This window comes from Oncorhynchus tshawytscha, linkage group LG07, assembly GCF_018296145.1.
Source record: "Oncorhynchus tshawytscha isolate Ot180627B linkage group LG07, Otsh_v2.0, whole genome shotgun sequence".
In the NCBI taxonomy this organism is placed as follows: Eukaryota; Metazoa; Chordata; class Actinopteri; order Salmoniformes; family Salmonidae; genus Oncorhynchus; species Oncorhynchus tshawytscha.
The window spans coordinates 8,593,337-8,620,386 of record NC_056435.1 but is presented as its reverse complement, the minus strand read 5'-3'; the positions used below and the strand labels follow the sequence as shown (position 1 = coordinate 8,620,386).

At 43.6% G+C, this 27,050-nt stretch overlaps 1 protein-coding gene across 6 annotated transcripts in view; it reads left to right on the top strand.

The window, feature by feature from the left end:
* The first annotated feature begins 63 nt into the window (after positions 1-63).
* Positions 64-27,050, top strand: part of LOC112255166 (secretory phospholipase A2 receptor) — a 33,800-nt gene continuing 6,813 nt past the window's right edge. For 4 of the 6 annotated variants that reach the window (XR_006083692.1, XR_006083691.1, XM_042324017.1 and 1 more), the window contains exons 1-21: positions 64-308; positions 1,787-2,158; positions 10,506-10,679; positions 10,848-11,012; positions 11,285-11,398; positions 11,705-11,857; positions 14,354-14,548; positions 14,962-15,119; positions 15,239-15,349; positions 19,669-19,781; positions 19,911-20,083; positions 20,945-21,153; positions 21,417-21,562; positions 21,762-21,982; positions 22,472-22,507; positions 22,676-22,836; positions 23,974-24,038; positions 24,268-24,371; positions 24,442-24,578; positions 26,394-26,651; positions 26,809-26,953. Coding sequence is in view for 4 of the 6 variants with exons in the window: in XM_042324017.1 (XP_042179951.1) it covers positions 179-308; positions 1,787-2,158; positions 10,506-10,679; positions 10,848-11,012; positions 11,285-11,398; positions 11,705-11,857; positions 14,354-14,548; positions 14,962-15,119; positions 15,239-15,349; positions 19,669-19,781; positions 19,911-20,083; positions 20,945-21,153; positions 21,417-21,562; positions 21,762-21,982; positions 22,472-22,507; positions 22,676-22,836; positions 23,974-24,038; positions 24,268-24,371; positions 24,442-24,578; positions 26,394-26,651; positions 26,809-26,953 (3,340 nt within the window). In the remaining 2 variants the exon portion in view is untranslated. Of the gene's footprint in view, positions 464-726; positions 815-1,786; positions 2,159-10,505; positions 10,680-10,847; positions 11,013-11,284; positions 11,399-11,704; positions 11,858-14,353; positions 14,549-14,961; positions 15,120-15,238; positions 15,350-19,668; positions 19,782-19,910; positions 20,084-20,944; positions 21,154-21,416; positions 21,563-21,761; positions 21,983-22,471; positions 22,508-22,675; positions 22,837-23,973; positions 24,039-24,267; positions 24,372-24,441; positions 24,579-26,393; positions 26,652-26,808; positions 26,954-27,050 lie in introns of all 6 variants that reach the window. The other 2 variants (XM_042324016.1, XM_042324015.1) reach the window with 2 other exon arrangements.

The following is a 27,050-nucleotide window of genomic DNA, read 5'->3' as shown; positions in this document are numbered from 1 at the left end:
CCATAAAAGCCGAACCCCGCCCAAAAAATTGTCTGGAAGAAATTTAGGCTATGCTTCCTTTACTACCCCGCAGAGACCTTGGGCCGTGACGTCGCGATTAACCAAACTTTCGGAAAGTTATCCGGGAGGAAAACAACCACGGAACTGTTTTCTTTTTATTCCGCAACTTGTCGTCGAAATGAGAATATATTTATCACGCTGTACAGAATCTATTTTGTTAATCTGTGCAATAGTGTTTGTGATTAACTGCGACTGTGCGATTGAAGACGATGTGGTGTTGGAGAAGAAAGATATTTCCGAACTCTACAGTAAATTCAGCTCAGGCTGCATCGAACATCAACATGAGTCCACTAGTAACCTACTATCCAGGTTTTATTTTATATAATTAGAAATGATAGGTCAGTCATGCAAGTCAGGACAAAGAAGTCTACAATAAGAAAAACTGGATTGTTTCCCTGTGTATGTAAGTGTGGTATACTGTATGCAAGACAAGATATTTGCACAGGCTTCTGTAGGCTACAGCGCTGCGCCGCTGGATGCATGGCGAGATGCTTTGTATTATCCTCGGTTTCGATTATGGACAAATACAATAAACAATATAGGACAAGGTAGTTAAATTGTTGTGTAATCTGGACTGGAAGTACTGCAAAATGGTTTCGTAATAAGAACACGTTGTCCATATTATGCATGATCAATTAATGAATGGACTCATCATGTGACCAACAGGCTTCTGAATCAGATTGGACAAGTCAGAAAGAATAAAACATCAACATTGATGCTGTTATGGGTAGAGGGACGGACAGATTCGGGTCAGGTAAATGTAACCATGGATAGACTTTGCACAGTATAGCAACTATAGGCTGTAGAGTGTAGATTTCCCTGGTGTAAACAGGAAATAGCTCAAATTGGGTCATGAAATTATGCACAAAAAAAAGGAATGACAGGAGGGGACACACATATTTAAATTGTATTTTAATTGAACCTTTATTTAACTAGGCACACAAACCTACACAGAGAGAGAGAGAGAGAAACAGGCTCAGACATGTTGTTTGATTGGGCCCAGGGAGTAGGTCTGTCCGATGACCTAAACTCTAGTCTCCAGTCTCATTGAATTTGAAATGTTTATTGGATATGACAATCTAGGCTAGTAGTAATGTTGTTATTGTAATGTTATTATGCAAATGACTATTAATACATTTTATCAGCCTGTAAACATTCACACTTGTTTCAGACATCTGTATAGGAGAATGACATGGATGGGCCCTGAACAATAAACCGTTCGGGAACAGTTTCGGCTGTTTCGTGCACACAAAACATTTTCTAGAGGCAAGCCGAAGTTTGGAGCCGAAGTCTACACCCCTTCATCGGTCAATGGGCAGCAGTAGGGATTCTTCAATAAAGTGTTTGTTGCCATTCAACAATAGATTACTCGTATTCGTGCCATTTCTTTACTTGAGAAATACTGCACCAAACAGCTTAGTTGGATTTAAAATCGTGCAACTAAGATTTCGGCAAAAACGTCAAAATTAACGACAGATATCTGGACTGTTTTGAGGAAGTGTATGCTGGCTATGGCTTCTCAAGCAAAGGTCTTTTAAGAGAGTATGCAAGCACACTCGTTCGGTCCAGCAGAACCAAAGCATACAGAAGCCTTAAGACAGGTCCTTTTAGTGCACAAACACCAATATTAGTGTCGTAGAGAGAGCATAGTAGAGTTTTCAGTAGAATATGCTATTATTCTTCACCACTACCCTACATTTCCACCCATCAATCCCTCTATTCCCAGACAAGGGTCTGTTCATCATGGAGAATACCCAGTTGAAGCGCTGCATCTCCTCTAACCTGGTCCTGGAGAGCTGTGAGAGGCCCACCCGCCATATGCTGTGGAAGTGGGTGTCTCGCCACCGCCTCTTCAATCTGGGTAGCAGCCTCTGTCTGGGCCTGAACATCAGTGACTCCACCCAGCCCCTGGGCACCTTCGAGTGTGACTCACCCCTCCGGACCCTGTGGTGGAGGTGCAATGGGAATACGTTGTACGGGGCTTCCCAGCTGAAGCTGTCCGTGGCTGGACGCCTGGTGGTGGTCAAGAGGGCCAGTTATCATCAGTGGAGGAGGTACTCTACACCGGGGGAGGGGCCTTGTGCCTATCCTTATGAGGGTAAGTAGTCAACATTAGTGATGCGCGGGTCAGCTGTTTGTTCACCTGCACCCGTCTGCAATTGCTAACAACCCATTCGTAACCACCCGACCCTAACCCGCAATATAGAAAATGCACTGTACAGTCAGAGAAGGTGGAACGATTTTTTGGACGGGCCTTTTTAGATAGGCATATGTTACTGCTTATAATTTCCTTACATTTTGGTAGACTATTTGTCAGTCAACGAACTTGTCTGTAGTTCGATACATGCGCTACTCTTGGTCATTACTTGTTGCCCTAGAAGACTAAATAAACCCTTGCTCATCAGAATAATGTCATACATTTATAGAATAAATGCTTCAATGTAGTTGACATCGATAGTTTGTTTTCTCTGTTCTCTTTCGTTCCTGATTCTCTTGCACGGCAAAGACATTTAGGGACCGGGGAGAAAATGCAATTTGCAGAATTTCAAAATTAAATCAGTTTTAAGAAAATTTAAAGCTGTTAAAATGACCCAACATGTTTTTGATAAGATTTCAGTTAGTTTTGGATGCATATTCTATGTGGTTGAAATACTAACAGCTTTTATTATGCTGAAAAAGATAGCACCTTTACAGACGGTTCCTAACCACGCATTCATTCTCTCAAGATGCTGAATAAAGTAAATCATATTTCTCCACTCCTGTTTACATTTGGTGGTAGGGCTGAGAATTGCCAGGGACTTCACAATACGCTATTATCAAATCAAATCAAATTTTACTTGGCACCTGCGCCAAATACAACAGGTGTACCGGTAGACGTTACCGTGAAATGCTTACTTACAAGCCCTTAACTAACAATGCAGTTAAAGAAATAGAGTTAAGAAAATATTTACTAAATAAACTAAAGTAAACAAATTGATAAAAAGTAACAATAAAATAACAACAAGGCTATATATAGGGGGTGCCGCTACCGAGTCAATGCACAGGGGTACAGGTTAGTCGAGGTAATTTGTACATGCAGCTAGGGGTAAAGTGACTATGCATAGATAATAAACAGCGAGTAGCAGCAGTGTAAAAACAAGGGGGGGGTGTAAATAGTCAGGGTGGCCATCTGATTAATTGTTCAGCAGTCAGCAGTCTTATGGCTTGAGGGTAGAAGCTGTTAATGAGCCTTTTAGACCTAGAATTGGCGCTCTGGTACCGCTTGCTGTGCGGTAACAGAGAGAACAGTCTATGGGTGACTGGAGTCTTTACATTTTTTGGGGGCCTTCCTCTGACCCTGCCTAGTATATAGGTCCTGGATGGCAGGAAATTTGGCCCCAGTGATGTACTAGGCTGTACGCACTACACTCTATAGCGCCTTACGCTCAGATGCCGAGCAGTTGCCATACCAGGCGGTGATGCAACCGGTCAGGATGCTCTCGATGGTGCAGCTGTAGAATTATTTGAGGATCTGGGGATCCATGCCAAATCTTTTCAGTCTCCCGAGGGGGAAAAGGTGTTGTCATGCCCTCTTCACGATTGTCTTGGTGTGTTTGGACCATAATAGTTTGTTGGTGATGTGGACACCAAGGAACTTGAAACTCTCGACCCGCTCCACTACAGCCCTGTTAATGTTAATGGGGGGCCTGTTTTGGTCCTCCCTTTCCTGTAGTCCACGATCAGCTCCTTTGTCTTGCTCACATTGAGGGAGAGGTTGTTGTCCTGGCACCACACTGCCAGGTCTCTGACCTCCTCGATACATAATTGCCGATACGACATGTATTGCGATTCTCGCAGTTCTATATGTATTGCGATTCAATACTGTGATTTTATTGCGATTCAATGTAAAAAAATATATATATATTGCTTACGATATATCTTCAAAAATAGTATCCCGATATGTAACTGTATGGATTTTTCCCCCAATCACTATTGGTGTATCTTTTTACTGCAATAAATAATAGATTTAGCAGAAGTTCATATTGTTAGGCTATATGAGAAGTTCTACACCTACAGTCAGTGTGGCAGAGTTCAGTTAGATTTTTATTTAAAAAAAATGGGCAGCCTTGTTTTAATCCTCTTGACAGTATAAAACTAAAATCATTATTATTTACAAAAAACACAAGGAAGGGGTCACATTAAAGTATTAGAACATGAAGGACAAACAATACACCATCAAGACACTATCAAACATGTATCAGTCTTTCTGCAACAGAGCCATATGTGTGAGGGTGTCTACTACCACTATCAAACATGTATCAGTCTTTCTGCAACAGAGCCATCCTTATGTGTGAGGGTGTCTACTACCACTATCAAACATGTATCAGTCTTTACACAACAGAGCCTTATGTGTGAGGGTGTCTACTACCACTATCAAACATGTATCAGTCTTTACACAACAGAGCCATCCTTATTGTGTGAGGGTGTCTACTACCACTATCAAACATGTCTGTCTTTCTGCAACAGAGCCATCCTTATTGTGTGAGGGTGTCTACTACCACTATCAAACATGTCTCAGTCTTTCCGCAACAGAGCCATCCTTATTGTGTGAGGGTGTCTACTACCACTATCAAACATGTATCAGTCTTTCTGCAACAGAGCCATCCTTATTGTGTGAGGGTGTCTACTACCACTATCAAACATGTCTGTCTTTCCGCAACAGAGCCATCCTTATGTGTGAGGGTGTCTACTACTACTATCAAACATGTATCAGTCTTTCTGCAACAGAGCCATCCTTATGTGTGAGGGTGTCTACTACTACTATCAAACATGTATCAGTCTTTCTGCAACAGAGCCATCCTTATGTGTGAGGGTGCGTGTGATATAGTGATATAAAATATATGTCATAGTTTCCTTTTTCATAATCACAATCTTGTGAAACCCTCCAAGATCCCCCCCACAGTTCCCCAATAGCTGTCCCTCAACCATTCGAGAACCCTCCCACAGTCCCCCCCGGAATGAAAAAGACAATTAATTCCAGTCCCCAGCACCAAGAACCCCCCAATGCATCAACAACCAGGAGAATGAACTAAAGAGAAAAAAGACAGAAGAAATCAGCAAACAACAAAGCAAAAAATAAAGAATACATTTAAAGCAAAGGACATCAAGTACAACTGAAATCATAACAGCAATGTCTACTTTATATGTTTGTGTGCATGTCTGGCACTATTACATGTATGTGTGTGTTCTTGTATGTGTTTATTTGAATGAGAGTGTGTGTATGCATGTGTACCAACACCTGCACGGCATCAGCCTCAGGCAAACAGGCATTAGCTGTAAAAGCACTGCCACTTAGTGTCATTCAAATGTACTTTTATTTTGTTTTATTTTGACTTATTTTCTCCTTTATCTTTTGACCATCATTCTCTCTCTCACACAGCAACTCCACTCCCACTTGTCTCCAATTCCACATACCAACCCTCAGCTTCCCTCAGCCCATCCCATCTATCTCTGCCGGCCACCCACTTCGTGTTTCTACGCAACACATATCTTTCAACTATGCTATGATGTTTAACAGACAATTTCAATCTATCTAATCGAATAGAATCCAGATTGCGTGTTGAAGAGGAATACTTTTACTAAGAGTATTAGTATATTAGTGATTGACTGACCCGGTCTCTCCAGATCTCCTAACTACTATTTCTAGAGTCAATTTTAGATCAATGCTATGCATTTTCAGCCATTCCTGAACCTGAGACCAGAAACAGGCTACCTGAGGGTAATACCAAAATAAATGGTCTATTGATTCTGTATCCTCACAACAACATCTGCAGAGCTTCAATGATTTTATGCCCCAAATATCCAACATTTCGTTGGTGGCAAGAATTCTATATAATAATTTTAGTTGAAAAGCACTAAGTCTTGAATCCTGCATTGTTTTATATATCAACTCATACACCCTGTACCATGGAATCGGGTCATCAAAAATCTCTTCCCAAAAATCTCTTTGCAATCTGTATGGCACAGGTGTCAACATCCTGGTCCTCAAATGAAACTGGTATACTTTCCTATTTTTATTCCTCTGCCAGTTTTGATCCTTTATATTGGGCAGACAGACCAGTTCCCTCCCTCCTCCCACTGCCACCCGCCTCCTCCATTTTTGGGGTAATGCTGTAATCAATTGGTTGTACTCTTGGATTGAGCAGACGTTCCCGCACAATTCTGATAACTCCATGAAGGACATAACTCTACCATTACAATATAATTTAAGAACAAAATACCCTTTTCAAACATCTTTCCCATAAATACAGGTATTTTATCAACTAACACATTTGAGTTCAGCCATAATATTTGTTGTAATATTTGTTCTATCTTTTCAGGGGGATGAAATTGAAATTGTAGCCAGATCTGCAATGCTTGTCTGAAAAAGACAGATACTCTGAAAAAAGTATAATTTTAAATTAATCGAAAATGAGACATGGCAATCTAAACAAAGGCAAAAAGACCATTTTTAATCAATGGATGAGCTTTTATTAATAATTAAGAGAACCATTTAGGGTTCAAATAAAACTTTTGAATGAGTGAAGCATTGAGAGAGGTTTAGTGCTTTTATATTTAAGAATCTCAACCCACCCAATTCATATTCCTTATATAGATAGGCTCGTTTTATTTTGTCTGATTTAGCGTCCCAAATAAAGCAAAATATTTTTTGCTCATATGATTTGAAAAATGAATCATCAGGAGTAGACAGTGCCATAAGTAAGTGAGTAAACTCAGATATGACTAAGGAGTTAATCAGGGCATTTTTTCCATAAATAGACAGGTATTTATCTCTCTATGGTTGCAGGATCTTGTCTATTTTTACAAGTTTTCTATTGAAATTCATTGTGGAGAGCTTATTTATATATTTTGTGATATGAATACCGAGTATGTCTACTTCACCATCAGCCCATTTTATAGGTAAGCTGCAAGGAAATGTAAAAGTTGTATTTTTAAGGATCCAATATGTAATATTGTACACTTATCATAATTAGGTTTTAGTCCAGAGAGTACAGTAATGTTATCTTTAATGAGACATTGCAGGGATCTAGCTTGTGGACTTAACATAAAACTTGAGTCATCGGCATACATGGACACCTTTGTTTTTAAGCCTTGGATTTCTAATCCTCTAATGTTGTTATTGGATCTGATTTTAATAGCATTTAGATGGCCATAACGAATCGATATGGTGACAGCGGACACCCTTGTTTAACTTCTCTTGACAATTCAAAACGCTCTGAGAAGTAGCTGTTATTTACTATTTTACACCTGGGGTTGCTATACATTATTTTTTACCCATTTTATAAGAGAATTACCAAAATTGAACAAATCCAGGCATTTATAAATAAAATCCAGTCTTACTTTATCAAATGCCTTTTCAAAATCCGCTATATATACCATTCCTGGCTTCTTATATGTTTCATGATGTTCTATTATTTCTAGTAGTTGTCGTATATTATCTCCAATGTATCGTCCATGTAAAAAACCTGTCCGATAAGGATGAACAATACCTGGTAAAACCCTTTTAATTCTGAGTGCTATGCATTTTGCTAGTATTTTTGCATCACAACATTGAAATGTAAGGGGCCTCCAGTTTTTTTAGATAGACTGGGTCTTAATATTTCCAATCTGGGTCTTGTTTTAAAAGTAGAGAAATCAGACCTTCCTGCTGAGTACCTACAGACTACCAGTTCTATAGGAGTAGTTAAAACAATCTAACAATGGAGCTTTTAATATATAAAAAAATACTTGATATACCTCTACCGGTATGCCATAAAGGCCTGGGGTTTTTCCAGACTGAAAGGATTTAATAGCCTCAAAAAGTTATTCCTCTGTAATGTGGCCTTCACACTGATCTTTCTGTACATTTGTTAATTTTCCATGTTTTATATTATTTGTAAAGAATTCCTTTCCGTAATCTTCATTCAGTGGGAGAGGATGAGACGGGAAAGAGAACATCTGCCTAAAATAATTAGCTTCCTTTTTTAAAATATCATTTGGAGAATCATAGATGACTCCGTCTTCAGTAACGAGTTTCTGCAAATTCTTTTTGTTAGCGTTCCTATATTGGAGATTCAGGAAGAATTTTGTGCATTTTTCTCCATATTCCATCCAGTTTGCTTTATTTTTGTAATAGATTACATTAGATCGTTCTTGAATAAGTTCCTCAAGTTCTTTTTGTTTTACCTCTAACTTATTTTCTATCTTTGTAGTATCATTTTTATTTCTATCTACCTGTACTATTAGTTCATGGTCTTGTTTCTTTAGCCAGAAACTGCTTTTTTAATATGGATGAATATTGAATTGAATGACCCCTGAAGGTACATTTAAAGGTATCCCAAACAATAAGGGGATTTGTTGAACCTATATTATACTGGACAAATTCAGTTAGAAATGATTTTGTCTTAGTTAAAAATAAGTTGTCCTCCAGTAAACTTTGATTAAATTTCCAATATCCTCGTCCACGTGGAAAATCTATGGGAGTTATGTGAATGCCAATTAGATGATGATCCGATCGCATTCTGTCTCCTATTGAAACTTTTTTAACCTTTGATGCAAGAGAGAAAGAGACAGGAAAGTAGTCAAGACAACTTGCTTGATTAAGTCTCCTCCATGTATATCTCACTAGGTCGGGGTTTTTTAGTCTCCAAATATCCACTATTTCTAATGTGTCCATAATATTTGTGATTTCCTTAAGCGCATGGTGATGATAGTTTGTAGAGTGATTACATTTATGGTCCATTGAGGTACTTAACACTGTGTTATAGTGTCCTACCATAATGATTAGATAATTTGTTACCTGTAAGTTCAACAAATTGGTATAAATGTTTTCGAAGAGGTGTGGATCATCCTGATTTGGACCAGATAGCTTAATGAGCCAAATCTTTTTTTCGTCCACTTTCATATTCAAAATGATCCACCTTCCTTGCGAATCATTCCGGACTATTTGCACATTCAGATCAAAATTTTTGCTAATTAATATCATCACATCCTTTGAGTTCCTTTGTCCATGACAGAAAATTATTTCACCACCCTATTCCTTTTCCCACGCAACTTCATCTAAGGATGTAGAGTGAGTTTCCTGTCAACAGTATATGTTATATTCCTTTTCTTTTAGCCGTGTAAAGACTGATCTTCTTTTTTATGTAATCTGCCAAACCGCTACAATTATATCTAGCTATACTTATTTCACCCCTTACCATAACTAGATACTATTCTCAGGCTAAATTGACCATAATTAGTGCTTGTAAAGTTACTGCCATCAGAGGTATTATGAAGGTCAAATGTCTGATATTTAGAATTCAAGAAATAGGTTCTAGCAATATTTATTTTATTCCCTTGCCTGTTTGCCTGTGAGCCAATGCCACAGATGTTAGGAAATTGATACAAGTTATGTGTGTAACAAATCTGAGTAGGTTGATGTGTATGATATTGGATAGGATATAATGAGAGTGTGTATGATGTCTGTACAAGAGTAAGACTATAATGTGTGATGTCCAAATAAATAATAACTCTGCCAATTTGCATGTTTGAGTGTCTATGTGTGTAACCTGTAGTGCGTATAGCCTTAATATTCATAATTGTAATCCATATCGTAGTTCATATTATTAGGCTATATGAGAAGTTCTACACCTACAGTCAGTGTGCGGGGTTCAGTTTAGCTGCTATCACATTTAACCCATCTGAACAGTACAGTTACCTTGACGAGCCATTTTGAAGTCCCCGTCTTGTGACTCAAAATTTGTGTAGAGCCTCACCATCATCATAACATAGCCAGCACTGCTGTAATACTGTTTTATCACTTCACCAAAACTTCCCCAAAACATTAGACTACTGTTCTGGCCCTCCCTTCTAGTTCATTTGAACTCTCCATTTGGCAGATTTTTTCTTACTGAATTAAGCTCCGACGTTGTTCCAAAAAGCATTTGGCAATTGGTGTGTATTTGGCGCCCTACGGTTAGGCCCTAATGTTTAGGCTTAGGCTAGCCTACGCACTAACGCGAGACAAAACAAATACAAGAAAAACCTCATTGTAGCCTATACATATGAATTGCATAAGAAGGATACATTTCTGGGTTTTGAATGCCTTGTTTTCTCTTTATTCAGCCACCCGCCATCCACCCGTCCTTCATCCACACAATATTTCATGACACTAAACCCACCCGCCCTGCGGATACAACCGCAGGGGGCTCCGGGTTATGAGTCAACCCGCGCACCACTAGCATACCTAGTATATTATAGTAGTGACATGCACTGACTGTCCTCTTTCTACAAAGACAGTTTCATTGAGACACAGTTGTTTTGATATTAATGCAGCCGTGCAAATGCCAATCATCACTTACATAAGAAAACGAACAGACTGGCTCACTATATGACTGTGAAAATGAGCCCAAAGAAGGGGGTAATGACCATTTTTTTCTCTGTAGAGATCCACACACTGTTGGGTAATGCCCACGGCATGCCTTGTGCCCTGCCGTTCAAATACAACAACAAGTGGTACTCGGAGTGCACGGCAGAGGGACGCGAGGACCACCATCGCTGGTGTGCCACCACCAGTCGATACGACCAGGATGAGAAATGGGGCTTCTGTCCCAGTCAAGGTGATGCACACTCATACACATGCATGCACACACACACACACGCACGCACACACGCACGTGCGCGCGCACACACACACAACAGTATTGTTGTACAGTGTGGGTTTGATCAAATTTCTTTGAAACAAAACAACCATGATAATATTCAAATGTCTTTGTCTCTGCCTTCAGAGTTGAGCTGCGATACGTTCTGGGACTCGAACCAGGAGAGCCGTGCGTGTTACCAGTTCAACCTGTACACCATCCTGACGTGGAGCCAGGCCGACTCCTCCTGCCTGGCCCAGGGAGGAAGTCTACTCAGCATCACTGACCTCACTGAACAGATGTACATCAGAGGTATGACAACTCGTCTCTTGAACTATTTTACCACTATATTTAATAGTTTTATTTCAAAAATGTAAAACTTTAATTGAACTTTTAGTCAGGAAAGGAGACAAGGTGGGTGGTTTGGTCTGAGCTACACATACTGTATAAACTGTATAAACGATAAACTCTTGGGTGAGGTATTATGCCTTAAAACGGACTTGTGTTCATAGTTTTGCTTCTTCAGGACAAGATGTTTTGCCCAGAGTTAGTGGTGTTCATGTGTTTGGTTCTGTGTCTTTCAGAGCGGTTGGCTGACGTGGGGGTGATGGTGTGGATTGGACTGAACCATCTGAGTGAGAGAACAGGGTGGCAGTGGTCTGATGGAGCTCCTCTATCCTTAGTCAACTTCACCTCAGGTAAGAGAGTTTTTTTCTGCTCTCCAACCTTTTCACTCCCACACCAAGGCCCAGATTCCTCCTTTACGATGTGAATGAACAGCATTGGCGTTAGTGATAATATGTAATGTCTTCATGTAGCCCTCTGAAGTGGAGTTTCTGGCCATTTTGCTCAAACCGGTCCAGTCAAATGGATCTCAGCGGTGTGAATCAAGAAGTTCCTGCTGTAGCAGTGGTGGGAGCCAGAAAATTGTGTGTTTGAAACTAGGCCAACGTTTCTCCCTTTCTACCTATAACTCCCCCGTTACCTGTGTTGGTCTCTCCCAGGCCTATCATCCAGCCCACTGCAGGACAACAGGCAGTGTGGAGTGTATAACTCAGCGTCGGGGGGGCACCAGTGGCAGAGTCTGTCCTGTGAGGCTGCTCTACCCTACATCTGTAAGAAGACCCCTAATGACACCAGGAGAGCTGAGCCTCTTGGTAAGACATCAATGGTCCTATATGTTTCATATTGTGGCCCTAACCTGGTCCCCTATCTGTTTGTGCAAAACAGTGTTTGTCATGACAATGAGTGACAGAGAGTTGGCGTGATAGCACAAACAGACTGGCGCTCAGTCTATTGTTGCCTTAGTGCTCAGCCATTGTACCACAAGAAATGATTCATAATCTGCACTGTAACGGAAAACGGTAAATTATACGGTAATTTGGGGTATTTTCAACAGTAAAATACTCTGAAATGTTTTACTGCAGCATACTGTAAATGATGGTGCATTGTGTGAAAATGTTGTGGGCGGGGCATAGAATTGCTGTATTTCAAATGGTACTGTAATTCCAACCCACAGAATACAGTACCGTACCTAAGCTTTGGAGCGCCAAAAACCTTTTGACCACTAGTCGGTGCATGGTATTGTTGTTTCTGCCTAATTAACATATTTTGAGGCGTTCCTTGTAATAGGCTATATTTGTTGCACCTGGAAGTGAGAATGTTGTAGCAGTTTAACTCCTATGTGGTTATAGTGCCCCACAGTAGGGGACAGATTGGAGTGGCAGCAAGTCTTCAACCTTGTTTTGTTGGTCTGTTTTGTTGGTCTGTTTTGCACTGTCGTCGCTGCCAGTTTGGAAGCCTTTGTCAAGGCCTCTAGAAGTGTAAGTGATATAAAACACCAAATATTAATCCATATACTGTAATGTGTAAACACTTTACCTAGCAGTCAACCTGCTTGCTAATGTAAAATACTGTGAAATAGAAACCCTTCCCCTTAATGAATTTCATGAATTCATCCATTCATTAATTCATCCATTCATTAGTTAATTATGATTGCAGTAGCATTCACTTTATTTTTTACAGTATAATACAGTATAATACAGTATATGTTAAGGTATTCTACCGTGTGTTATTACACAGTACTTGCTTTGATACCGTATTTATATTACAGTAGGTGTACTGTTATATGAAGTACAGAATTTGACTTGCCACCGAGCTGCCTGCAAGGTACTGTCAGATTCACAGTAAACCCTTTACATTGTGGTTTATAGGCAGTGATTACATGTAGAGGCTGATAAAAAGGTCCATCTGGGTCTAGGGCCTAGGGAATTATTATTTTGCGTCCCAAATAGCACCCTATTCCCTATATGGTGTACTACTTTCGACCAGGGCTCATAGGCTTCTGGTTAAAGTAGAGCATTATGTAAGCAATAGGGTGCTATTTGGGACTGATGCACAGAGTTTGGTTGTGTTTGGTACTTGAATCAGCTGTCTCTGTCTGGCTCAAGAGGGCTTGGTGAGCAATCCCATTTGTCATGTTCTTATACACAGTCTCCAACTAGTACTTGTTAACAGTTCTGAACAGCCCTTTCTAATAGGTCAAACTGCATAACCATGAGCAACGTTTGGCTGTTTGTTTTGGTTGATACGGATGACTCAACTGTTTCTGTCTGGCTCGAGAGCCGTCTGGTGAACTATCCACCTGTAATGTTCCAAAACAATGTTCTCTCCAACAAGAACTGTTGAATGGTACTGAAAAAACCTTCTCTAACAGGTCAGCATTTGGGCACAGCTTGGTTGTTTTTTCCTGATAGTGTTCTTGTTATTTATTCCAGTTCTAGTAGAAGTCTTGTTATTTATTCCAGTTCTAATAGTAGTCTTGTTATTTATTCCAGTTCTAGTAGAAGTCTTGTTATTTATTCCAGTTCTAGTAGAAGTCTTGTTATTTATTCCAGTTCTAGTAGTAGTCTTGTTATTTATTCCAGTTCTTGTAGAAGTCTTGTTATTTATTCCAGTGACAGTAGTAGTCTTGTTATTTATTCCAGTGACAGTATAAGTTCTGAGGCACTCCAGTGTGTGATGTCGTTTGAATGATTCTACGAAAGGAATGGGAGAGGAGCTTCAGCTAGCAGCTCAACAGCTGGGTTCCACCTGGAACATGAACTCTTGACCTCGGCTTCTTCCACTCTAGGCTATAACAGAAAACACATGTTGTGTACGGTTCAGTAGGCATGGCACTGGAAATGTTTTAAAATGGAGAATGTGTGTTCTTATTTGACAAGTTCAAGTAGTACACCTCCATTTTTAGAATGTTTCCACCTAGGAACGAACTTCCATTTACAGCCTTCTTTCATTTATAATTCTCCAGAGTGATGAACGACACTTGGAAGAGAGGCAATGGGAGATGACTTGTTTGTGTGTATGCATTGATATGTAGGCTACGTGTGCCTTTAAAAAAAATGCATGTAGTTCTGTCTTTTCGCTGTTCTTGTCTATTGATGTTCTGTATTATGTCATTCTGTATTATGTTTCATGTTTTGTGTGGACCCCAGGAAGAGTAGCTGCCTCTTTTGCAACAGCTAATGGGGATCCTAATAAAATACCAAATTTCTCTCTTTACCCCTGAGTCTTAGAATGACAGGTGCCTATGTTTTTGTACTGAATTGAACCGTTACCTCTCGTCTCCTTTCCTCTCCGTCACCCGCCCCCAGATAACTGGCTGTACTACCGCACGGTGTGTTCCGAGGGCTGGCTGGCCCACAACCGTTACTGCTACAAAGCCCTGGCAGAGGCTGAGGCAGGGAGCTGGGAGGAATCCTCCACTGCCTGTAACTCCGTAGGGGCCAACCTCACCAGTCTACACTCTCTATCTGAGGTAGAGCTGCTGCTGGGCCTGCTGGCTAACAGTGAGTCTGGATCTGGGGTTCTATAGTCTAGTATGGATGTTAGTTACTTTATGTGGTGTTCTATGTTCTGGGATAGTGTGGACATCATAAAGGATCACGGGAGTTTTAGCAATGAGACAAGATGGTAACTACTAACAATTGGATACCACGAAATTGGGGAGAAAAGGGTGTAACATTTAAATTACATTTAAAAAAAAAATATATACACACATACACAACATACTTAGTTGATTTGTCAACATTTCAAAAACAACTACCGGAAAGACAATTGTCTTGGCGACGCCAATTGTGCGTCGCCCCACGGACCTCCCGGTCGCAGCCGGCTGCGACAGAGCCTGGGCACGAACCCAGAGTCTCTGGTGGCACAGACCACTGCATGTGTGTATATTTACGTGTTTATGTGTGTACTGTAGTCTCAGGGTCTGGCTCAGAGGTGTGGATCGGCCTGATAAAGAAGCTATCGTCTTCAGCTGTAGAGTGGTCAGACGGCTCCCCAGTCGACCTCACTCTCTGGCACGTGCATCATCCTACCCATAGCAACAGTCAGCTCTGTGCCAAGACTGACCTAACGGTACAGTCAACTGAATCCTTTTCACGGATGACTACAGTCTGTGGTGGGTTCATCGTCTTTATTTGAATGAATATAGTAAATGACTCAAATGTGTGTGTGTGTGTGTGTGTTCATCCTAGGAGGGGAACTGGCTGTTGGCACCATGCGATGAGAAGCTCCCTGCAGTGTGTAGGAGAGCAGGACTTCTGCCCCTACACCCCACTGGAGCAGGGGACGAGGGCTGTCCTGAGGTAGGCACACACACACACGCGCACACGCAACCGGGAGGTCCGTGGGGCGACGCACAGTTGGCCTAGCGTCGTCCGGGTTAGGGAGGGTTTGGCCAGTAGGGATATGCAGCTTGCGGCTTGGTTGGGTTGTGTATCGGAGGACGCATGACTTTCGACCTTCGTCTCTGCCGAGCCCGTACGGGAGTTGTAGCGATGAGACAAGATAGTAGCTACTAACAATTGGATACCACGAAATTGGGGAGAAAAAGGGGGTTAAAATAAAATAAAATGTTTAAAAAAAGAAACCCTACAACCCTATCAAACCCTATCATCGCTGCATAAGTCCTAACCCTGAGCAGAAGAATGCTATAGCTGCCATATCCATGGAAGGTGAAACTGAAATTCAACATAGCGCTCTTATCAATCTTAACTCAACTGTTTCCAGAAGAACTTATTTCATGGCACCATGCATTGTTGATTCCATACATCCTTTGTCAGACAGAGGTTCTGTGGAGTGGAAACTGCTGACATTGAGCAGTGTGGTCAGAATAGTGACGTTCTACATATCCAGGCATGCAGTGAAAGATCCTGGTTGGGTTCAGATCCCGGGTTAGGGCGAGTCTGCTCTACATTCAGTACAATGAGCTGATTCATCAGCTAGATGACTTATTGTCTGACTGTCATGTGGAGCTGTGACCTCTGTTTACGAGGACATGAGCAGATTGACTCATAAAGGCTATTTCACTGCTCACCATGTCTTAAAACGGACAGGAAATCGCCCTGGAGGAGCAGTATCAATGGACACTAAAAATATGTGGAACTTCACAGAATAAAGACTTTTTTTCAGGGACTGTATTTGGTTGTTTTCAGGCCATGTTGTATAATTCACACAATCACCCGACCTGTGTTGATTGACAACGGCCTCAGTTGGAAAGGGATTTGACAACATACAGAGAGAATCTCCTTCATCGCGGAGGAACTGGTGTACATTCCTTCCTCGCGCACGTGTCGGCAAGTGTTGGGGAGGTGGGAGTGAAATGTAGGACACTTGTCAAAACACCACTACTTCCTGTCCCTAAGACACTTCCCAAAAGTCCCCCTCAAGCCCCCTCCAGTCCTAACAGATGGGCCCAGTCATAGCCCTAACCCCCCACCGCCCCGTTCCCCTGACCCCAATCCTCCACGTGTGTTTGCTTGTATTAGCCACTTCCGTCTACTGCTAATTCCAAACTATGCGGCTCTAACTGCCAGAATGTTTGGAGTGTAACACAATCCAGTCAGCTTGGCCCGGCTCCCCTGAGCCTCTCCTGTTGCTATTTGTGTCCACCGGCCCAAACTCTTTTCAGGTGTCTGTGTGGACTAATGTGTGAGCCTGGGTCCCACCTCTAGTCCATCTCCTCCAGTATATTCAGCGGATTGTCTTGGCTGTCCTCCCTCTTGCATGGTGTCTGCAGTAGTAGCATTATTCACCCATATAATGTTTATTTTTTATTTTGATTCATTTAATCTAACTGACATACAGATGTAGGACCTTAATTTGATCACTTGTTTTGTCCCTTCAAATTTACCTGCACTACAGGAAATGCAAACTTCAAATCAAATCAAATTTATTTGTCACATACACATGGTTAGCAGATGTTAATGCGAGTGTAGCGAAATGCTTGTGCTTCTAGTTCCGACAATGCAGTAATAACCAACGAGTAATCTAACCTAACAATTCCAAAACTACTGTCTTATGCACATAAGTGTAAGGGGATAAGAATATGTACATAGAGATATATGAATGAGTGATGGTACAGAGCAGCATAGGCAAGATACAGTAGATGGTATCGAGTACAGTATATACATATGAGATGAGTATGTAAACAAAGTGGCATAGTTAAAGTGGCTAGTGATACATGTAATTACATAAGGATGCAGTAGATGATATAGAGTACAGTATATACGTATACATATGAGATGAATAATGTAGGGTATGTAAACATTATATTAGGTAGCATTGTTTAAAGTGGCTAGTGATATATTTTACATCATTTCCCATCAATTCCCATTATTAAAGTGGCTGGAGTTGAGTCAGTGTGTTGGCAGCGGCCACTCAGTGTTAGTGGTTGCTGTTTAACAGTCTGATGGCCTTGAGATAGAAGCTGTTTTTCAGTCTCTCGGTCCCAGCTTTGATGCACATGTACTGACCTCGCCTTCTGGATGACAGCGGGGTGAACAGGCAGTGGCTCGGGCGGTTGTTGTCCTTGATGAACTTTATGGCCATCCTGTAACATCGGGTGGTGTAGGTGTCCTGGAGGGCAGGTAGTTTGCCCCCGGTGATGCGTTGTGCAGACCTCACTACCCTCTGGAGAGCCTTACGGTTGTGGGCGGAGCAGTTGCCGTACCAGGCGGTGATACAGCCCGCCAGGATGCTCTCGATTGTGCATCTGTAGAAGTTTGTGAGTGCTTTTGGTGACAAGCCGAATTTCTTCAGCCTCCTGAGGTTGAAGAGGTGCTGCTGCGCCTTCTTCACGATGCTGTCTGTGTGAGTGGACCAATTCAGTTTGTCTGTGATGTGTATGCCGAGGAACTTAAGACTTACTACCCTCTCCACTACTGTTCCATCGATGTGGATAGGGGGGTGTTCCCTCTGCTGTTTCCTGAAGTCCACAATCATCTCCTTAGTTTTGTTGACGTTGAGTGTGAGGTTATTTTCCTGACACCACACTCCGAGGGCCCTCACCTCCTCCCTGTAGGCCGTCTCGTCGTTGTTGGTAATCAAGCCTACCACTGTTGTGTCGTCCGCAAACTTGATGATTGAGTTGGAGGTGTGCGTGGCCACGCAGTCATGGGTGAACAGGAGTACAGGAGAGGGCTCAGAACGCACCCTTGTGGGGCCCCAGTGTTGAGGATCAGCGGGGTGGAGATGTTGTTGCCTACCCTCACCACCTGGGGGCGGCCCGTCAGGAAGTCCAGTACCCAGTTGCACAGGGCGGGGTCGAGACCCAGGGTCTCGAGCTTGATGACGAGCTTGGAGAGTACTATGGTGTTAAATGCCGAGCTGTAGTCGATGAACAGCATTCTCACATAGGTATTCCTCTTGTCCAGATGGGTTAGGGCAGTGTGCAGTGTGGTTGAGATTGCATCGTCTGTGGACCTATTTGGGCGGTAAGCAAATTGGAGTGGGTCTAGGGTGTCAGGTAAGGTGGAGGTGATATGGTCCTTGACTAGTCTCTCAAAGCACTTCATGATGACGGAAGTGAGTGCTACGGGGCGGTAGTCGTTTAGCTCAGTTACCTTAGCTTTCTTGGGAACAGGAACAATGGTGGCCCTCTTGAAGCATGTGGGAACAGCAGACTGGTATAGGGATCGATTGAATATGTCCGTAAACACACCAGCCAGCTGGTCTGCGCATGCTCTGAGGGCGCGGCTGGGGATGCCGTCTGGGCCTGCAGCCTTGCGAGGGTTAACACGTTTAAATGTTTTACTCACCTCGGCTGCAGTGAAGGAGAGGCCACATGTTTTCGTTGCAGGCCGTGTCAGTGGCACTGTGTTGTCCTCAAAGCGGGCAAAAAAGTTATTTAGTCTGCCTGGGAGCAAGACATCCTGGTCCGTGACTGGGCTGGTTTTCTTCTTGTAGTCCGTGATTGACTGTAGACCCTGCCAGATACCTCTTGTGTCTGAGCCGTTGAATTGAGATTCTACTTTGTCTCTATACTGACGCTTAGCTTGTTTGATAGCCTTGCGGAGGGAATAACTGCACTGTTTGTATTCAGTCATGTTACCAGACACCTTGCCCTGATTAAAAGCAGTGGTTCGCGCTTTCAGTTTCATGCGAATGCTGCCATCAATCCACGGTTTCTGGTTAGGGAATGTTTTAATCGTTGCTATGGGAACGACATCTTCAACGCACGTTCTAATGAACTCGCACACCGAATCAGCGTATTCGTCAATGTTGCTGTCTGACGCAATACAAAACATATCCCAGTCCACGTGATGGAAGCAGTCTTGGAGTGTGGAATCAGCTTGGTCGGACCAGCGTTGGACAGACCTCAGCGTGGGAGCTTCTTGTTTTAGCTTCTGTTTGTAGGCAGGGATCAGCAAAATGGAGTCGTGGTCAGCTTTTCCGAAACTTGTAGTGTATTCGAGGTTACGAAAGGCTTCTGAAGTTTGTAATTTCCACTTTAATTTCAGACTTTACTTGCCTTAACAAAGAAAATGGATCAACCCCTACAAACAATGTCTATTGGTTATAATCCACATAATAATCCACATTTCCTGCTGCTGTGCGGGATTATTTTCCTACTGTAGCAAACTGACTCAAATTAGGATCCTACACCCGTATGTCTTCCCCACAGGATTGGAAGCGGAAGGGCCACTCTTGCTACATTGTGACGAGCCACGAGCAGAGCCATGAAGACGCTGTCAAGGGTTACTACTGCAAGGCTCCTCTGGTCACAGTGGAAAACAGGTCTGATTTCTGACTCCGACTTCTCATCTTAATCATTTCTTACACACTGCACCTCAAATGGGAACTCCCATATTTCATAGTGACAAGAATACATTGTTATGAATGATTGTTGATTTCTCTCCGTGGCAGGTTTGAGCAGGCCTTTCTGAACAGCCTGGTAAATGAGATGGGAACCAATGGTAGTGTATATTACTGGACGGCCCTACAGGACCAGGGTAGCCAAGGAGAGTACAGCTGGCTGGGGGGACACAACGGATCCACCCTACCCCTGCTCTATACAAACTGGAACAGGCATCAGCCAGGTAGGGAAGGGAGACGTGGTGGCGTGGGCGTGAGCAGAGAAACAAATCTGACCTTGGATCAGTGGACAGAGACAAACTTCAACCTACTCTGTGTCAATCAACAGTCTCCCTGGTAAACACTACTGTTTTGTCGTAGTGGATCGAGGGATATATGAGAACTATGATGTTCCCTCTATTCACACTCCTCTTTTAACAGTCTTCCCTCTCTTCCCCGCTGGCATGTTGTCTCGATCACACAGACCAGACAGACAGAAAGACAGACAGAAAGACAGACTTAGTTGTGGGTTAGTTCAGCCCCAGGTGGATGTGTCTGCTGTCTACTGTCCTTCATTCACTTCACTTCACTTCACACTGCGGCCTAGTCCCAAATGGCACCCTATTCCCTATGTAGTGCTCCACTCTAGTAGTGCACTGTGAAGGGAATAGCCGAATAGAGTGCCGTTTGGGATGCTGCCTCTGATGAATGAGTTGAAGTGTAATTTAGGTTTGACAATCTCAGCTTCCTTCAGTCAGTGTGAGAGCATCATTAATCATGCTGTTGCTATGGTGAAATGGCAGGACGACTTTGAAGTAGAATTCCCATCAATTAGTTAATTAAAAACTGTGGTGGCAACACTCTAACCAATCCATGCTTAGATTGGCATTGTGGATCTGTTTCTCACAGCTGTCTCTTTATTTCTCTCTCTCTCTTCCCCCTCTCTCTCTCTTCCCCCTCTCTCCCTCCCCCTCTCTCTCTCTCTCCCCCCCTCCCTCTCTCTCTCTCTCTCTCTCCCCCTCTCTCTCTCTCTCTCTCTCTCTTCCCCCTCCCTCTCTCCCTCTCTCCCCCTCTCTCTCCCTCTCCCTCTCTCCTCCCCTCTCTAGTCAGTGCAGGTGGCTGTGTGGCTATGACAGGCGGCCAGGCCTTGGGTCACTGGGAAGTGAAGGACTGCAAATCCCAGAAGGCCTTGTCAGTTTGTAAACAGAGCATCAGTGGTTACCAGGAGGTCCTGTTCCCCACAGTCCATATTGACGCTTACGCCCCCTGTCCTCCAGGCTGGGAATCACACTCCGACCTGCTCCACTGTTACAAGGTCATCTGCCTTTCCTTCTCTTCTCCCCTCTCCATTCTATCTCTTCTCCTATTTCTATTTTCCTCAATTTCTCGTGTCTTCCTCAGTTATTAACTTGTTGCGAAAAGCAATGCTTATGCTACCACTGTGAGGGAGTATGACAAGATCACTGGAATTCTCTAAATAATAGAGGTTGCCCCATTAGCTGTCACTTGAAAACCAACACCGATAAGGAGATGCTGTAGTCTAGGCGACGGAGTGTCATTGTTGACTGTGGTCCTCAGGCGTTCCACAGCGAGAAGGTCCTGATGAAGCGGTCGTGGGAAGACGCTGACTTCTTCTGCCAGGCTCTAGGAGCTCAGCTGGCCAGCTTCCACCACTACAAGGAGCAGGTCTTTGTCAAAGGACTCCTCCACTCCATGTTTGATGGGTTAGTTAGTGTCACAACCTACAGCCCTGTTTTCAACTTTTTATAATACTGTGTTGTCCGAGGGAATCAAGAACACACATTTACTTCAGGAAATACCTGTACCTTTTTCTAGTTTTACCTGTGATTATAGATTACTCCTATTCATTCATTCTCTCTCTCTCTCTCTCTCTCTCTCTCTCTCTCTCTCTCTCTCTTTCAGAACAGAGGGTCGTTGGTTCTGGGTGGGCTTGAATAAGAGAGACCCCCAGTCAGCAGGATCTTGGGAGTGGTCTGACGGCACCCCCGTGGTGTCCTCCTTCATAGAGGATAAGAACGAGGAGGATGACAGACGTAGCTGTGCCGTGTACAGCGACCTGACCAACGGCCTCCTGCCACAGCCCTGCGACACCAAGCACGAGTGGATCTGCAAGGTTCCCAGAGGTAATCATTACTTTCATAACTAAATGATTGGATTGATGTAAAGCCTTTCTGCCTACAGTACATCTCTTACAGGAAAAAAACACATGAATTTCACGTGAACACGTGACGTGTTTCAAAAAACACATGTTTTCATGTGATCTCAGGTGAAGTCAATGTGACAACATGTACAGTTCATGTGAATCCATGTGGTTTTTCTGTAAGGGATCGTAAGGGGGGGAAACTCACCTCTTCCACCATCAACGGCACTGTATATACAGTAAAGAGAAATGGGGGATTCCTGGTCATTTGTACAAGTGAATGCATTCAACAGAAATGTTTCCTCCGCATTTAACCCAAATTGAACCTTTATTTAACTCGGCAAGTCAGAGAGGTGTGGGGCTGCCTTAATCGTGTATGGAGCGTTTGAAATCTCAAAGTTTGCTTATTGATTTATCCTTATAGATTTGAAAGGTTTTATCACTAAGAATGTCTGTCTTATTTGTCTCGTAGGCATGGAGCTGAACAAACACTACTGGTATAATGACCGTAAGTAAATGTATTTGTTTTTATGTATTTTGTTATATTTTACATTTTTGACATATTTTATTGAGTTGTTATTCATTTATTTTTATGCTTATTTGTGCTATCAATTGCAATTGTAACTCTGAGAGGGACTGTGTGATTGGGACTGTGTAACCTTCCTCCGTCCTGTAGAGAACGAGCCCTGGGTGTTCTACAGAGGAGCAGAGTATCTGCTGGCCAAGCAGCCTTTTCCCTGGGAGGGTGTTAACCTGGCCTGTATGATGATGGGCACCCACTTGCTGTCTGTCCACTCTAAAGAGGAGCTCCGATTCATCAGAGAGCGCATGGGGAAGGTCTGTACACACACACACACACACACACGGGCTGACACACACGCTAACGCACACAGTAAGACACACGTTCCGACAGTCACACTCACGGGCCGACACAAGTGAACACACACTAACGTACACACATTCAGACACGCACACACACATGCCGACACAGTCATGCACACACATACACACACACGAGCCGGCGCGAGTTCACACACACTAGCCGACACATTCACACGCGAACGCCCTCATTCCCACAAGTGCCCTCACTCTCTCTCTCTCTTACACACACATACAAACGCACACGCTGACACGTTCGCACATTTGTGCCCTCGCATACAGGAACAAAATAAAGGGCCTTGTTTCACTACAGCTCAGCGTCTCGGATCAGACTGAAGGGCCCTCTGATGGAGAGGCTTTTGAAGGCTGTAAAAATTACAGAGCTGTGGATAAAACAGCAGAGGCTGGGGCCAAGGCCAAAGAGAGGGGTTGAATGAGGCCAAGGCTGAGGAGAGGGGTTGAATGAGGCCAAGGCCAAAGAGAGGGGTTGAATGAGACCAAGGTCAAAGAGAGGGGCTGAATGAGGCCAAGGCTGAGGAGAGGGGTTGAATGAGGCCAAGGCTGAGGAGAGGGGTTGAATGAGGCCAAGGCCAAATAGAGGGGTTGAATGAGGCCAAGGCTGAGGAGAGGGGTTGAATGAGGCCAAGGCTGAGGGAGAGGGGTTGAATGAGGCCATGGCTGAGGAGAGGGGTTGAATGAGGCCAAGGCTGAGGCCAAGGCTGAGGAGGGTTGAATGAGGCCAAGGCTGAGGAGAGGGGTTGAATGAGGCCAAGGCTGAGGAGAGGGGCTGAATGAGGCCAAGCCTGAGGAGAGGGGCTGAATGAGGCCAAGGCTGAGAAGAGGGTCTGAATGAGGCCACGGCTGAGGAGAGGGGCTGAATGAGGCCAAGGCTGAGGAGAGGGGCTGAATGAGGCCAAGGCTGAGGAGAGGGGCTGAATGAGGCCAAGACTGAGGAGAGGGGCTGAATGAGCTCTCGTGGCGTGAAAGAGGCTGAATGGCTGACCCTTCACTGGAGCGAGGTCAGAATGAAGGAGGACGGTAGTAGGCCTTGAATGAGTGAGCTAAGCATTCCTTTTCTTCTCTTGGTTCTCTCAGCTCTCTCTGGGGTCGACTGACTGGTGGATAGGGCTGTCCACAGACCTCGTGAGGGAAGAGTTCAGGTAAGTGTTTTATTTGTTTGTTTGTTGAATGCTGTATTTTATTATGCTGTTATGCTGTTTCTTTAATGTCGAGGGGGTGTAATAGGAGTGTGTGTGTGTGTGTGTGTGTGTGTGTGTGTGTGTGTGTGTGTGCGTGTGTGTGTGTGTGTGTGTGTGTGTGTGTGTGTGTGTGTGTGTGTGTGTGTGTGCGTGCGCGTGTGCGCGTGTGTGCGTGTGTGTGCGTGTGCAGTTGGAGTGATGAGTCCGCTGTGGATTATCAGAATTGGGCAGAAGGAAGCTCCCACGATGCCCCAGTGAAACATAAACAGTGTGTGACCATGTCCTCTATCTCAGGTAAGAACACAGGCACACACACACACACAACACCACGCCAGATTTCTCTTTGACGTGTTGCGACCAACAGGTCAGTGGTCGGCGGGTGAGTGTGGCGGTCTCCATGCCCACGTATGTAAGCGCCGGACCGTGTCCGTGGTGGAGATTCCCAGAGAGCCTCACTACATCGGAGGCTGTCCAGAGAGATGGCTCTACTTCGGACACAAGGTTCACCTCATTTCGCATCCTTTTATTCATTTCAAAGCCTCTGCATGGTAGGGCTTGAATGGGAGTTTAGTGCCCATTATTTTATAACCTGATTGCCTAGTCACTTTTACCCCAACCTACATGTACATACTGTATTACCTCAATCGCCTCAACTACCTCGTACTCCTGCACAGTGACTCAGTACCGGTACTCCTGCACAGTGACTCAGTACCGGTACTCCTGCACAGTGACTCAGTACCGGTACTCCTGCACAGTGACTCAGTACTCCTTGCATATGGTCTCATTATTGTTATTTTATTGTGTTACTATTTCCTTTTTTATATAGAAAATATTTCTTATATGTCTTACTTTTTAACTCTGCATTGTTGGGTTTGGGCTCGTAGGTAAGTTTACATCTGTTGTATTCGGCGCTTGTGACCAATAACATTTGATTTGATTTGAGTTTCTCTTGGCCATCTGATTGTTGTCATGGAGATTCAGTACTGAGAGAGACTTGGTCATTTCTTAAAATAATAATCTTTATTTAATATCGATTAATTATTGCAATAAGGAGGCTGGTCGACCCCCCCCACCCTTGAGTGTTGGACCGAGTAACCTAACCTTAACACAAATGCAGAGTACTACAGTGAGGAAAAAAAGTATTTCACCCAGTTGTCCTCTGGTGACTATGGTCCCAGCTGCCTTGAGATCATTGACAAGATCCTCCAGTGTAGTTCTGGGATGATTCCTCACCGTTCTCATGATCATTGCAACTCCACGAGGTGAGATCTTGCATGGAGCCCCAGGCCGAGGGAGATTGACAGTTCTTTTGTGTTTCTTCCATTTGCGAATAATCTCACCAACTGTTGTCACCTTCTCACCAAGCTGTTTGGTGATGGTCTTGTAGCCTATTCCAGCCTTGTGTAGGTCTACAATCTTGTCCCTGACATCCTTGGAGAGCTCTTTGGTCTTGGCCATGGTGGAGAGTTTGGAATCTGATTGATTGATTGCTTCTGTGGACAGGTGTCTTTTATACAGGTAACAAGCAGAGATTAGGAGCACTCCCTTTAAGAGTGTGCTCCGAATCTCAGCTCGTTATCTGTATAAAAGACACCTGGGAGCCAGAAATCTTTCTGATTGAGAGGGGGTCAAATACTTATTTCCCTCAATAAAATGCAAATCAATTTATAACATTTTTGACATGCTTTTTTCTGGATTGTATTGTTGTTGTTATTCTGTCTCTCACTGTTCAAATAAACCTACCATTAAAATTATAGACTGATCATTTCTTTGTCAGTGGGCAAACGTACAAAATCAGCAGGGGATCAAATACTTTTTTCCCTCACTGTATATATAGCTGACACTAACAATGCTCAGAAATGGTTGGTTCAACCCTCCTCATGTCGACCAAGGAGCATCATTAAGCCACTGGCTTCATCCTGTCGTTATCTGCACGTGGGTTGTTGTCTTAACCCCCACCCTGGCTTAGTTTCCCAGATGCAAGGGTGATTTAGAGACTATGAGGGATTGTTCTACTCCTAAGCTATCTCTAGTAAAACACATTCTTGTCTATGTAATGCAGTCTTTAACTCATTTGTCAGCTCAATCCATCTCTGGTGACAATACGCCCAGATTGGCTGCAGGGAACTAGAGTGGGGACCATTAAAACACAGAAACTAGTATGACATAAATGTCTTACTATTAGTTAAATATGCATTGTTAACCATTAATTTCAAATAGATAAGTTAAATACGTAATTTTTCTATCACACCGTACAAGGGAAAATGTTGTTGGTGGAGCTTTACCAAAACCTGTGTTTTGTGTGTCTTCTGGCAGTGTTTCCTGCTGCACCTTCCCAACAGTGCTGAGGAGGGGAAGAGCTGGAGAGATGCCCGGTCTATCTGCTCCTCTTTCCAAGGCACGCTGGTCGCCATCGAAGACGAGATCGAGCAAGCGTATATCACCATGCTGCTCCAGGGCGGGACAGTGGGCGTTTGGATTGGTCTACGGGATGAGGACACCATGAAATGGACCAATGGGAAACCTGTCAGCTACACCAACTGGTCCCCTGTAGAATCCAAGAACCCTCTGACGGTAAGACCTCCTCTACGGAGATTTGAGGTTAAATGAAAAATAAAATATTGTCTTTGTGCTTTGGTGATGTTCTCTGTATAGTGTATTGATTGGGGGGGGTGTTTACCTTTCTGTGCGTACATGCGTGCATGTGTGTGTGGGCACCCCTCATCTGCAGAATGAGTGGCTGAGCGGGCCCCTGGGCGGGGACGATCCTCTGTGCACGGTGCTCTCCAACAACCACAACTTCCACCTGACAGGGAAGTGGTTCGACGAGAAGTGCACAGAAAGTGGATACGGCTTTGTCTGTCAGAGACCCCAAGGTAGGACTCCCCTCTGTCACTCACCCTCATTCAGACACATTGGGGCCTATTTTCAGAGCACAGAGCTGAGATATTACCAATCATGTCTGTATTACAT